Source organism: Orussus abietinus, unplaced genomic scaffold (genome assembly GCF_000612105.2).
Source record: "Orussus abietinus isolate OABI.00-Male unplaced genomic scaffold, Oabi_2.0 scaffold16, whole genome shotgun sequence".
Taxonomy (NCBI): domain Eukaryota; kingdom Metazoa; phylum Arthropoda; class Insecta; order Hymenoptera; family Orussidae; genus Orussus; species Orussus abietinus.
In genome coordinates, this window is record NW_019394714.1 from 254665 (window position 1) to 268045 (window position 13381).

A 13381-nucleotide genomic window follows, 5' to 3' on the forward strand; every position below is an offset into this window, starting at 1 on the left:
CCGCATAAATCATACACCAAAATTTGTTGCTTTTTTATTGCTTATTTATTACACAAATTTGAATTTTATAATTCCCACTCCATTCGCAGACTTTAGTCTCATGCCACTCCATGGTTTCGCCCCCACTCTTCTGACAGGCTTCACTCCCACTCTTTTCGCAAGCTTCACTCCCACTCTTTTCGCAAGCTTCACTCCCACTCTTGTCGCAAGCTTCACCCTCATTCTTCTCGCAGGCTTCACTCCCACTCTTCTCCCAAGCTATATCCCCACTCTACGCGCCTCGCTCCAAAAGCCCGAAAGCTCTCTCCCCGTGCCCTCCCGTGACTCACCGGTGAGACGGTGGACCTTGTCGCGAATCTAAATAAATACCCCGAGGTGGAGTTCGTCAGGGTAGGTACGACTAGCGAGACATCGGCTAGAAATGCGTGAGTAAGAACCTCACGCCGCGGTAAATTTACATCACATGCGTCGGCGCTCTTTCGGCCGGTACTTCGGAACCGCCGGCGAGCTTTTTCCATCCTAGACCGGTGCGAGCTTTTTCGCTTACGACCTGGAAAAGGGAAACCGATGATTCTCCGACTAGTAACCCCTTGCTCGCTTCCCTTCCTTAATGAAATTTATTCCACTGCTATTTTGCAACTCGAGTTCATTAAAATAATTCATATTGGCTATAATTTCATTTAATCCGCGAAAAAAAATAAATGACACGCTGAGTAAATCTTGAGCTTTGTTCAAAGCCAACGGGATGAATTCAACGAAAACTTGAGCTTTACTCGTCGCGTTCTGAAAATGATACGGAACTTCATTGGACTTGTCAATGAGCTTTTGCTTATCGATACTTGGCTCGAATTCGTCGATTTAAATATCGACTCCACTTCGCACGGCTGTGTGGATGAAATCGCGTGAAAATAGGCGATTAAGTAACCCGCGACCGCCAATGAGAGATGCTTTGAGCTTTTCTGGAGCGAGCAAGACGCCCAGATGTATTTACGTCGACGGGGGAAAGAGACGCACGGATGGGACAGGGAGACGGAGAGAGAGAGAAAGACCACCAGCGAGATCACCAGGCTGTACCGTGGAGACTTCAAGAGAGTATCTCGCGCCAATTAGGCTCGGATGGCCCATCAGTTTTAATTAATAATTAATTTGTACCACACAAAGCTCGCTAGCTCGCCGAGTCGGGGCTGCGGCCTTTCAGCGCCGCTTCCCCGCGGCGAATTTCCGACGTCGGAACTTCCATGCAACGGGACGAGCCCGGGCTGGGCGAAAGCTCGAAAATCTACCGGGCTGAATGAATATTCGCAATTAATTGCCGCTAATTGCGCGACTACGTCGGCCCTCGCTCGCCGCAACGAAGCTTTCGACTTAAGCAGGCTTTATTCCCCACGTATGATGCACATTCGCGTGCCCCGTTCGCGAAGATTAACCTATTGATCCATTTCAAGAGCGATTATCTTCAGAAGTACCTATACAACCTCTGTATGTACAATTCTTACTACATAGGGAAAAATCCTGTACATACGTGAGATTGTACGAGGCAGATAGGGCACTTTCGTTGTGCATAGATTATGCATTCATTGACTTATTTCCGATTTTGCTTCCCAAGTATTCATTTTTTTTTAGGTTATGTACGTACAAACTGTGTGGTTATGTATGTACAAACGAACTCAGTGGAGGCGACCTGTCATGTAGCTAGTAGATATGGTCGATCAATCGTCAGACCAGTCACGGCTAATAAAGGACAAAAAGTTTTTTAAATAAATTCCGAAGCGTGGGTAAGATTTTTAAAACTAGGAATCATTGAAGCACTCGTTATTATTCGTTAAGAAATATTTAATTGGTTTAAATCGTAATTTGGTTAGGTATATCAGAGGCTACGGTCGATCCTCTTGACAGAGATTTCTGGTCAGAATTGTTATTGGAATTAGGGAGAAAAAAAGAGATTCAATTAAGAATTAACGAAAAGTGCTTCGCAGCTTCAATTTGTTAGGTTAGGGGCGACGATTCAATGGACACCTGAAGATTCGGAAAATAAACACAGGAAGAGAATCGTTTGCCAAGTGGAGTAAGTAATTCCCTCATCCGGCAGTCCTTGCCAAGTTCCTCATTAAAATGAAAATCACGAACCAGTTTCCGTTATTCATTTCCTCGGAGATTTGCATAAACAAATTGCGGATATTCACCATCGCTAAGTTACAGAAAGTAAATGAAAACATCAAGTCATTCGGACACTAATCACGTGTGAAAGTTCCCATTTAGATCCGAGTTGCGTATTGGCGAGGTATAACTCCGAGCTTGAAAGCGGAGCTTTCGGGGGCGTATAGGTTAACGCGGGAAATTTGAAATGAGCATCATCGGAGGAGCACTTCAGCTTCGAGGAACACGATACTTAAGGTAGCGACCCCAGGACGGCCATCGATCTCCCCGAGCTTGCACCGATGCATCAAGCTCGCCGAATTCTCTAGTGAAAAGCGGAATTCAAGCACAATTCAGGTGGCTCGTTATCCCCGGGACACGGGATAAGATTTAATCGAGAGCAATTATGAACTGCGACTCAAGTCGAGCGATCTCAATTAGTCGAAAGCTCGGCCGGGCGATAGGATCGATAACCGGAAGTGCATCTCGCTTAACGTGTTACAAGGGGTCAATCGGTTCTGAAACATATCCCTGGCCGTATCCTATCGATTAAAATCTTACCTTCTGAATTATAGATCGAGCTTTCGGGAATCGAACGGCAGGTTAAATTCCCGGATGACGTGAAAGCTCGGGTTGTGCGTAAACGGATGCAAGCTATGAGAGAGAATAATGAAACTTCGATCGAAGTTCACTCGACGTCGAAGTGACTCACCATACCGAGGTTGGCTCCTCTTACCGGGAACTTTAAAGCTCTAGAGCTTGCAGTACCCCTTGGAGAGCGAGAGGCTTCGCGTTTCTCGAGGGTGGTTTCTGAATGAGAAGGCCCACCCCATTGATGGGTCACTGTATTTACAACCCTTCGAGAGCTTGCAATACGGTTCGCAGAGCTTTCGCCGAGCCGAGTCGGAAGCTCCTTACAATGTGACGGTATTATTTTTTCCACGACCGAGACCGAAATCCAGACGAGTCCTCGTCCTTCGAGGGGTGGAAAGAGAAAAGGAGCTTGCGGCGAGCTTTCTCTTTCTATTTCGCCACCCCCTTCTCTGGGGGCAAGTAGAACACTTCATCTCTTCTGGGCCAAGATGCTGCCTGTTTCTCTCTCTCCCTCCCTCTTTCTCTCGACCTCCTTAGAACCTCCACATTGTCTACGATGAGCTTGCGGTTATATTATACAATGCATTGTACTGCGGGAGCTTTTCTTTAGCGAAGCAAGGGGTGGCGCCGGTTGCAATATGAGCTAAATTGGTATAAAAGGATCAATTTCCTTTCGACGGAAAACGCTTCTCCGTTATGAAACGCTCTGAATGTGCATATTGCCTTATCACCGGCTTTGATATCCGTAGCACAAATAATAAATAAGTTCTTATTGCAAGTTTAAGGCGAGTTATTATTAATGTTTAATAATTAACACTTAATTGAAGGCATTATCCCCTATGAAGCCCATTTATACATAAAAAAAAACAATTATTATCTAAGAACGAAATGCCTTCACAAATATTGTAGCAGGGCATTTAAAGTTACCTTAAGACCTTAAGGCGGCAGCATCGCCAAATTTGCGTTATAGTTCCAAATACAACCACAAAGTGCACCGCGCTGCAGTCTGCTGCAAGCTTATGCATCTTTGCAGCTTGCATCGTTCCACAAGTCCATGCACCACTCCAAGGATTAATCGAGACCTGGTCAAGCTCAGGACACGTGCAGTAAATAATGCATCGAGGGTGCAAGGTGAGGAATGTCCCGTCCTTCGATGCGAAGCTCGGTAAAAGCTCCAGCGAAGCTGGAGGAAGCTCGAGGAAGCTCGTGGGATCTCTCTCTCGGGCGTATCCGGGAAAGCTCTCGGGCGGGCCACAATTTTCCGCGGATCCTCTCCGCGACTCGAGCTTGCAAGCTCGGGCAGTTTCCCACCGATTTCCCGCCAGAGAGTCCCGTGATTTATCGACTCCCCGAGGACGTGGAGCACCCCCGCCTAGGCGAGGTTCGCCATGTAAACGCGGCCGAATCTTCGCCGAGAAATTTCCCCCGTCGGGGGGCGCTTTCGGCCGAAAGCTCGCCGATCATTTTCCGCCGTCTCGTGCCGGCCGGAAAATCCTCTGATTTATTGCGCGCCGCCTCGAGACCCGGAGCCAGAAGGCGGATAACGCGAGGGGAGGGTCGAGGAGACAAGGATACGAAAGCTCGAGGGGGGAAGTGAATAAGAAAATAACGAGAGGATATTATGGGCTGGGTAAGATCGAGCACCAAAGTGAGACGGAGGGAGCAACATCGCTTTCGCATCGGAGCGACGTCCACTCTTCACATATTTCGGGAAGCTAGTCGGTCCTCGAAAGCTCTCGTGGAACCTGAAAGCTCCAGAAAGCTTGGATGATAATCGTCAAGGCCGTGCTTTGAGAAAATCAATCCATCGCGTCAAGCTGAACGAGCAGCCCTTGCGGATAGCTTGCAAGCTCTAAAATCCGGAAAGCGGAAGAAACTGGCCTCGGCTCATTTTCGCGCGCGCTCGGCGTCGAAGCTCGTTAATCCGGGGAGGAAATCGCGGGAGTGGAGGGCCGATGAAAAATCTACGAGCTTGCGGCCACGTGCACGACCCAAATAGCGGAGAAGCTCGGCGAAGGAAGCTCGCGTCAGCCGGCCGGTTTATCGTCGCGATGGTCCCTGGAAAGTATAAATCGTGAGGGGAGCTTCCTCCACCCCCGAATTCGCGTCAAAAGCTCGCGGACGGAAGCTCGAAGCGCGTTTCGGACCATTAGGGCCGCGCCGGCCCCTCGTTAATTCCGCGAGCACCGACCCCACACGCCCGCCTCGCTTCGGCCCCGAGTTTGCGACGAGCTTGCATAGAGCTTGCGACGAGCTTGTATCGAGCCCTCCGAGGCAACGCGCGAGGATTGCGAGCTTTTAAATCTCGATATTTACACCCGGCCCCGCCGCCCACCCGCCCCGGAAATGGGTTTCAGCTTGCCGTTCCTGGGACAAGCTCCAAGGAAATAATCACTATTCCTCAGGGATTCCTCCACCTGTCCCTCTCTAGGGGGTTCCCGAAGGATATATGTGCGTCGTATCTTACCCGAGATATTTACCGAGCAGCGTTTCCGGGTTCGGAAGCGAAGGGAAGAAAAAATCCCGAGACTTATGGCGGACCTTGCAGATGTGCGGTTTTCTGGGACGGCGAATGAATTTTTCAATGAGTATAGTAGTTCATAGTTGGTGGATTTTACAATTCATAGTAATACATTATTTATGCGCAATCCGCGTCGATTTGTATATACGCACAATTTATTTCGTGATAAGAAAAAAAAACAATTCTTAAAAGTGTCGTTGCAGTTAACTAGACACCTTATCACAAACCAACCTAGTTACGCTAACCCGATCGTTCAACCCCAGCGTCTTAAGGATTGGCCAATTTGCATACTTCTCGAGAACAGGAAATACTTGTCATTTATCTTGGGCCAACATGCACGACGAGAATTCAAGCTCGCATTAGCACGGGGGAAAGTTTGACGAAGTTGGACGCGCATTTCCCATTATGCCAAACGAAGTGTGTCCCGAGGCAAAGCTCCGGAGAGGGCCCGACGTCGGGAAGATACGTCGACGTCGTCGGCGACGTCGCCTTATCCGTCGATTTCCCAGCCTAGACGTCGCGGCTGGTAAAGAAACCTCGAAAACCCGGAGATTTGCGCGAGCTTGCGGAGCTTTCCGCCACTCCTCGAGCCGTGTCAGTTCGAAGATAAATTCGTTTCCCTCGCGAATCGCAGGTTTATCGAGCGACAGGGGGGGTGGAGGGTGCGATAACGCGAGACCCGGAGCTTGCAAGCTCCGGGATACGAGACCCAGGGGCAGCTTTTCCTCCCCAGGGCGGACGTTCGACGTTCCGCAAGAATGATGCGAGATAACTCCGATAGCTTCGAAATGGCGCGAGATGCGAAAGCTCCTTTGAATCATCTTTATCGTAAACGGCGCTACAAGTGAAAGCTCCGATGGTAGTACAAGTAAGCTCACATGAGGAGAACTCGATTTGTAATGTGAAACGCTTGTTTACCCTTAATTTCTATTTACTTTCATATTTCTACTTTCTTTAACGCAATTTGTATTAACATTTTCCTTCATCTTCCTTAACTGAGCTTTTTGAGCTTTCGACTTGACGTGGTTGACATTAAAACCGTCGCAAGTTATTATCGGTATCCTATCTCGATTATTTTCTGCAGTTAAATTCTATTTACATTTGTCATTGCGTTTTAGTACCGAGAAAATTTATAGAAACACTTTTATCTTAACCAAATGTTACATGTTTTTGTTTATGCTCCTTGATAACACAAGTAAAGTTACGTGCGTAGATAATCGAATTAACTAGAAAATGGCAAGCTTTACCCTGGTGATCGATAGAAAAAAAATGTCACGCCTCAGAGGTTAAAATACACTTTTAATAGGGAATACAAAATGGCGGCGTAATCGCAAAATAAGGGTGATTTTGTTACCGCCGTTCCCTTCGCCTCCTTTGGAACGTGCATTCGTTCTCGTTTCGGAAAACGTCCGAGTACCTGGTATCCATAACTATAATTAACACCGGGATGGTATTTCAGCCCGAGCTTGCGAGCTTTGGGCCGCTGGGCCTTGGGGAGCTTTCCTCCCACAGGCGGACGTCCAACCTTCCGCAAGAATGATGCTTTGCGGAGAATGAGATAACTAAGCCGGCTTCGAAATGGCTGGGCGCGGAATGCGAAAGCTCCTTCGAATTATCTCCCACCGTTCATCCGCGTCGGGACCGAAGTGGGGTGGGAATTTTAACAGCAAAGCTCGGGGGTCCCGAGGGACTGCGAAAGCTCCCGGACCTGACTGAACCCTCGCAAGTCTACTTTTACATGTCCAAGACATACATCTACCAACCTCACGACCCTTTCCACTCTTGATGACCCTAAATTGTTGATTATTAATTTCCATAGAGATACAGCGCAAGATGGCGTCGCGTGAGTCCGCCATCTTGATTCGTAGGCAAAGAGTCCCCTGTCCTCTGAAATCCCGGAGCTCGTAATGTCGGGATCGCGTTGCATGGTACACATGAGGGAGATGAGTAGTGCTCGCTCTATTTTAAAATGGCACACGAGGAGAAATACGTGGGTGGACTCGATTACCGTCGGTTACGTTGGCGAAGTACTCATCGGAAGGCGCTAGACACGACGACGCTCCTCGGCGGGTCCGCCGGCGTCTCCAAATTTCGGCTTCTAATTTTAAATCCGACAGCCCAGTGCCGTGACTCGTCTCTGGTGCAAAGACCCCAAGGGCCCCGACGACGACCCCGAGCTTGCGACGCAGCTTTCCTTTTACATTAGAGGGTAAAAGAACGCGGAATCTCGAGAAAAGGGTCGCCACGAAATTCCCAATATGGCGGACCGTGCAAGAGGGCGAAGCGGGGCGTTTGAAAATTTCTCTTAACTAAAGAAAGATTTCCTTGGTACCGTTCATGTTAAAGCTACCTCAGGGTCATTCTAGGACCACGGAAAAACCACGAAAGAACTCCAGAAAAAGCCACTCTGCACCCTGTGTGGCGAAAACGTGGAGGATGACGCTCTCCTCGTCTGGGCTACAAATTGCCACCGGTCGAAAAAAGAAGATGACCAGGGGACCAAAACGAGGGCTGGTGGTCAACATTGCGTCCGTTCTTTATTCTCCACCCACTTCTCCTGGCGAATAAACCGACTTGCTTAAAACCCCTCTGTGCCAGCTCGATGCCCGCCTGCAAAAACTACCGAAGGGCTGGAACTCGAAAAGCTCCGGAAATTAGCTGGCGGCCATTTCGGGAAGTTTGCCACTTCCGGTTTCGGTTACCCGGCAAGTTCGCCGATCGTAAACTGACCGTAAAGTGAGATCGCCCAAGTTTTCCAGACGGGGTTTTCACTTATCGGCGAAAGCTCCGTCAGTGAGCTTTTCCTCGCCAGGAATCTTCGAGATCGTTGGAAATCTCTTCGGCCTCTTGGTGGGTTAAGTGGTTCATGAGTGAATGGGATAGAAATCTGGAGATCATGGATGCAAGGATTACCAGGAATTTACAATAAAGCACTTTGTGAAGTAAACGGTTGACGAGTGAATGGGAGAAAAATTGATCTCTCTAGGTATTCGTTCAATTATATTTATCGCAGAAATATAAAAATGAACAACATTGAAGCCAGATTTTCAACGTAGCTTTCCTTTGTGCAGACTTGCTGATTTAACATCCCTCTAAAATGTTTACCCCACATATACATCCTGAATATAATCGAAAATGGTGATATCCAAAATGGCGGCGCCTATCTCTGGTTAAACGAAGACACCCGGGACGAAGGGTTAAATTTATACGTCCGGGTTCAATCAATCAGTGATCGAAGACTAGATCCATCCAGGAAACGGCATCGGGAGAACACTTGCCCGAAGAAACGGAAGAAAGTTCTCTCTCCCTTCGCCAGCAGTCCTCTCTGTTTTTCTTCCATTCCGTGGAAGTAGTTAATGGTTTTCTTTTGGACTGCCTCGTCGTGTTAATGCCTCCGTCGCTTGAATGGCGGTCTTTCTCTATCTCCTCTTTCTCTCCCTTTTGCCCTCTTTCACCCTCTTCGAATTCCCTCGAGGTAGGATTTCAAGTGCGTCGCAAGAAGTCACGCTATCGGACCACGATAAAGGAGATACCATTTTTTCTTATCACCTTTCCGGTGGAAGAGTAATCGGAAACGCAATACCTACCTCTTCGTTACATATAATATATAATATATACCTTCTATACAATATGACACATCACCGAATTATTCGGTGTGGAGACAAATTTTCCATTTCGACTTTTTAGTACATATACGTATGTACACCTTAAAGCGGGGTTCATTAACGCAGGAAGGAGCCGGTTTCATTAAAGAGCTTGCGAAAGCTCGGAGCCGTCTGTCCATCCCCTTTAAGCGGACTTACATGCGCACTCGTTCACTCTCCGGCGGCTTGAAAAGATGGTGAAAAGAGGGGAAAAAAAAAAAAGCTCGGAGAAGGCGAAAGCAAGCAACGTTGGGACCGGCCGAGAACCGGAGAGTTTCTAATTTGGTGCCACGGCAAAAATCGACACTCCGTCTAGACTACTGCCACTCTCGGAGCTTAGGCCGAGCTTACGCCGCGTTCTATTTATGTATTCCACCTCGTTCATGCCGACCCGCCTTTCGCATTCTCCTTTCATCTCGTTACGTTTCCAGAGCCGATTGTTACCTTGCCTCTCTGTCCTCGCGAAAGCTCGATCGATCGCTTCGATCGAACGAGGGGAGTTCCACTAAGAAAATCCTGAGTCTAAACAATTAAAGTCATGTGCCAATCAGCTGGAAATCGTAAGCAGAAAACGTTGGAAAGGTACTGTAAAGATTCTGAGGCCGAACGTCACTTGTCATCGAATTGCATTGATATTTATCATATGAAATGAAAGGCAGTCGGGTACTAAAGAAGGAAATCATGGATAAATTGCAAACATGTATTCCTGACCAACGTTGGACATCACTGAAACACTGTCACAATTTTCCGACCAAATTGCATCGTTGTTTATCAAAAGAAAGTATAACAAAAAATGTCGGAGCAAAAAGTTACGCACCTAACGCAGGGAGGTAATTTAAATTTTGGAAATTTAGGAATGGAGACTTTCAAAGGAGTACTTAGAGGAAATGATGGACAACTGCCGGACTAAAAAGAGGCAGTCAGAAATTGATTAAAAAGCTTAAAGGTAATTTTCCGACATTGCACACCCATGTTACGTGACCATGTCCATTGGTAGGTGCAGGTCCATTTACCGGGGTAGGTGGAGGAGTAAATGGACTTGGCGCGTCACGCCGCCTGGGGCGACGTCCGTACTTGGCGCGCGTGTGCCCCGGCGCGCGGGACGCGCGTTAAAGCGGCGTAAAAGTGGCGTAAAGGCCGCTCGTAAAAAAAACACCACAGGGGGAAAAGTTTTCCTTAATCCTGTAGAGCGCAAATTGCGTCCACGGTTTTCATTACCTTACACTCGTATACCGGGTGAGGGGGCGGGCTAATTACACGGAGCTCTGCGTGGACGTCTCAATTCGTCGTTAACCCTTTCGGTACGGGCCGCAAATACGCATACCCCCTCATGAGCGACATCGATTTTCCTCTAATGATTCTTTAAATAAAATATTTCACACTTGTTAACGATATTAATTATACAATTTGAAGAGACGCTCGAAAGGGCTTTCTTTACCCTGGGTTTACTTTTTATGTCGTTTTGGAAAATCGTGGCCATTTTTTTCCCTACATTCTGTACGTAGGAATCGTACAAAGCCGCCGGTCGACGCTTTTCGCACGGAAAGCACGAAAGCTCTTGTAGCTTGGAAAAATGCGAAAAGCACGATGAATTAAATTTTATTAAAGAACTGGAGTTAAATAATCAAGGAGGTAGAGATATGGAAATCGAATTAAATCGCTCGTTAATCGAAGACAATGTCTTGTTCCGGGCGAAAAAGCTCGACCGAGCTTTCCGACCCTCCTAGGATGAGAAAGCTCCTTCTTGGGAAGAAATTGTATTCCCTTCGAACTATAAATCAAGGCGAAGTTCGCCCTCTGGATAAGCTCGACCTCTTATTCAGCTGTTACCCGCTCGAAAATCTTCATTGCAAGCTTCATTTCCTCCAGATTCAATTAGATCATCCTCTTACAGTCTTTATTTAAAACATATTTTATACAGAAACGTTAAAAAAATGAAAAAAAGTAGAACAAACTGTTGCTCTCTCTCTCTCTCTCTCTCTCTCTGTTATTAATTTATATTTATTAAGTCTTCTTGTCGTTTACAGACGGAGATCGAAAGTAGTGATATCGTCCGCCAGGGTGGAGGACAGCGGGAGGTACGAGTGCGTCGCCGAGAGCACCTCCGGACACAGGGCGTCCCTGGCAGCCCAACTTCTAGTCGCTCATGATACCAGGATACCAGAGACCAGTAAGTTTTTCTTCCCCTTTCTTTAACTTCAAGAAGAATAAATCTTCGCTTTTACAATCCGAGGAAACCGCAGAAAGCGATAATAGCGCGCTGGCCGCAGCGAACTCCACGTGGAAAGCTTGCACCTCGTACATATTTCAAGACATCTTTCACGCCGAATTGTGCAAACTGTTTCGTTTATTATTTATATTGAGCATTTTACTAGAACCAGGGGCACACCGAATCGTTCGAAATTTTCCTTCGTGAATATGCAGGCCATTGGAAATTGATTTGTACGAGAAATTAAAAAATATTGTATAAAAGAAGTTATTGAAAAAAATGAAATTTCATGAGTATCAGGACCCTCCTTAGAGCATCCATATCTATTTGACAAATTTTAAAACGGTTCGGTGAACGGAGATTCAAGAAAAGTTTCATAGATTGACCCCTTAGATGCCACTTTCACATCGCCTTAAAGTGACATTTTTTAAATATCTCATAAAAAAATGAATTTTCACGAGTATCGGGACTCTCCATAGAGCTTCCATATCCACTTGAGAAATTTTCAAACGATTCAATGAACGGAGATTCAAGAAAAAGTTTCATAAATTGACCCCTCAGATGCCACTTTCCCATCACCTTAACGCCATCCATCAGTCTCTTCCTTCCTAGTCTCTCTGCCAAATGAGAATACTTGCGTCCACGGAGCTTCCAAAGCTCTGTAATCAATTCCTAATTGACTCGGGTGTTCCTCAAACTTCCGGAAGGGGATAAAAGTGCGTCGGCCGCAACGGGTTCCGCGTGGAGAGGTTGCGGGGAATCCGCACTCCTGGAGCGGCGGGCGCACGAGCTTTTCAATTTCCGGGCACTTCGCAAGCTCGACGCTCCTCGGGCGTGCCCGAGTCCTTCCGCTGAAGAGTCCTAATTGGTTTAACGGTTCGGAAGAGCCGCTCGCGTGGAATTGCCGGTTAAGAGGCGGACGAAAGGCAAACCGATTCGAGTAAGCAGCTCTCGATTCGAGCACTTCTCGAGCCGCCATGGCGTCGAAAAGCGCCCACGTCCGCCTAAGAGCTTTCTTAAGCTCGATTCGCCCTTTTAAATCTATCTCGAGCCGGTCGATTCTTCTCTTGTCTTCTGGGAAGACAAACGGCGGGCCACTGTAACAGACCCTCGAGAAATTCCCGGAAAAAGCTCGGAAAAACCACTAAAAGACCAAAAAAGAAGCGATTTTTCAGTCGACATTCTACATGAGAAGGTTAGGTTAGGTTAGGTTAGGTTAGGTTGGACTTCTTAACGTAACGTAATTTAATTTATACCCCGAGAAAATGTTAAGATACACTTTGAGACATCAAATTGGAAATTGTTTCATCTCACCTTCGTGTTCTCTAGCCTTTTCATCCCCTAAGGTTCCCATACAACGTTGGAGAGCTTCCTTACAATCGATTCGAGCTTTTCAATCCCCTCGACTTATCTAACTCGATATTTCTTCCCCTTGTCTTCTCGCGGACGGCGGGCAGACAGATAAGAGAAGAAAGAATTCCCGGTAACTGATTTGTAGCAAAGATCCGGAAAAGTACTGGAGAGAAATTCGAGAGAGTGCAAAAGGCATTTCGGAGGGGGAAAAAAAAGAAAGGAACCAAATTAAAAAACACGAGGTTTGCGAAAAGTCTGGAAAACTGCGCGAAACGCGGAAAATTGACGCTGTCGTTAATTCCTATCGTCAGAGGCTGAGAACTGTAATTTCTGTAATTTCTCAATTTATCTAAAAGAATTGCTGGCACTTCTGAATGATATTTACGCGAGGTTCGGACTTTTAATCATGGCGTCGAATTGTGGAAAAAGAAAATGTCGGGGACCCCGGATTGAATTTTTCGATGTCTTCGGAGCAATTTTCCTCTGGCGTGTCGGGAGGAAACCGGAAGGGATGGGAAGAGATAACTCCTCGAGAGAATTCCACTAATTGGCGGGACGACTGGGGAAGATCCACCCCACGTTAGAGACACCAAGGGATGACTTCCGAAGGCGAATAAACGAAGATCAAACATCCGGATTGGTCCACACCGGTCGATCCATTTATTTAATCAGACATTTCCAAGAGAGTTTTCCTCTGGACCCTATCTGGCCATTTTTCGCCGTACCTTTCGAACTTTTCCACCCTGAAACATCCCCCGAGACGTGTTTTCCGAAAGAACTCCCGCTAATTGAAAGAAGGTCTGATAGAGTTTCAAGAGTGCAGAACCCTCCTTTCTGAAAACTGTCTGATAGCATTATCGGCAAAATTGCAGACGCGTCAAAGAGGAAGCTAGAGAAAAATTGACGCGTCCGCAATTCCTTGGA

The 13381-nt window shown here is 47.0% G+C and overlaps 1 protein-coding gene across 1 annotated transcript in view; it reads left to right on the forward strand.

Moving 5' to 3' along the window:
• LOC105696724 overlaps window positions 1-13381 on the forward strand; it is a 154074-nt gene that overhangs the window by 106164 nt on the left and 34529 nt on the right. The window contains exon 3 of the mRNA XM_012419422.1: window positions 10923-11065. Coding sequence (XP_012274845.1) covers window positions 10923-11065 — 143 coding nt within the window. The remainder of the gene's footprint in view (window positions 1-10922; window positions 11066-13381) is intronic.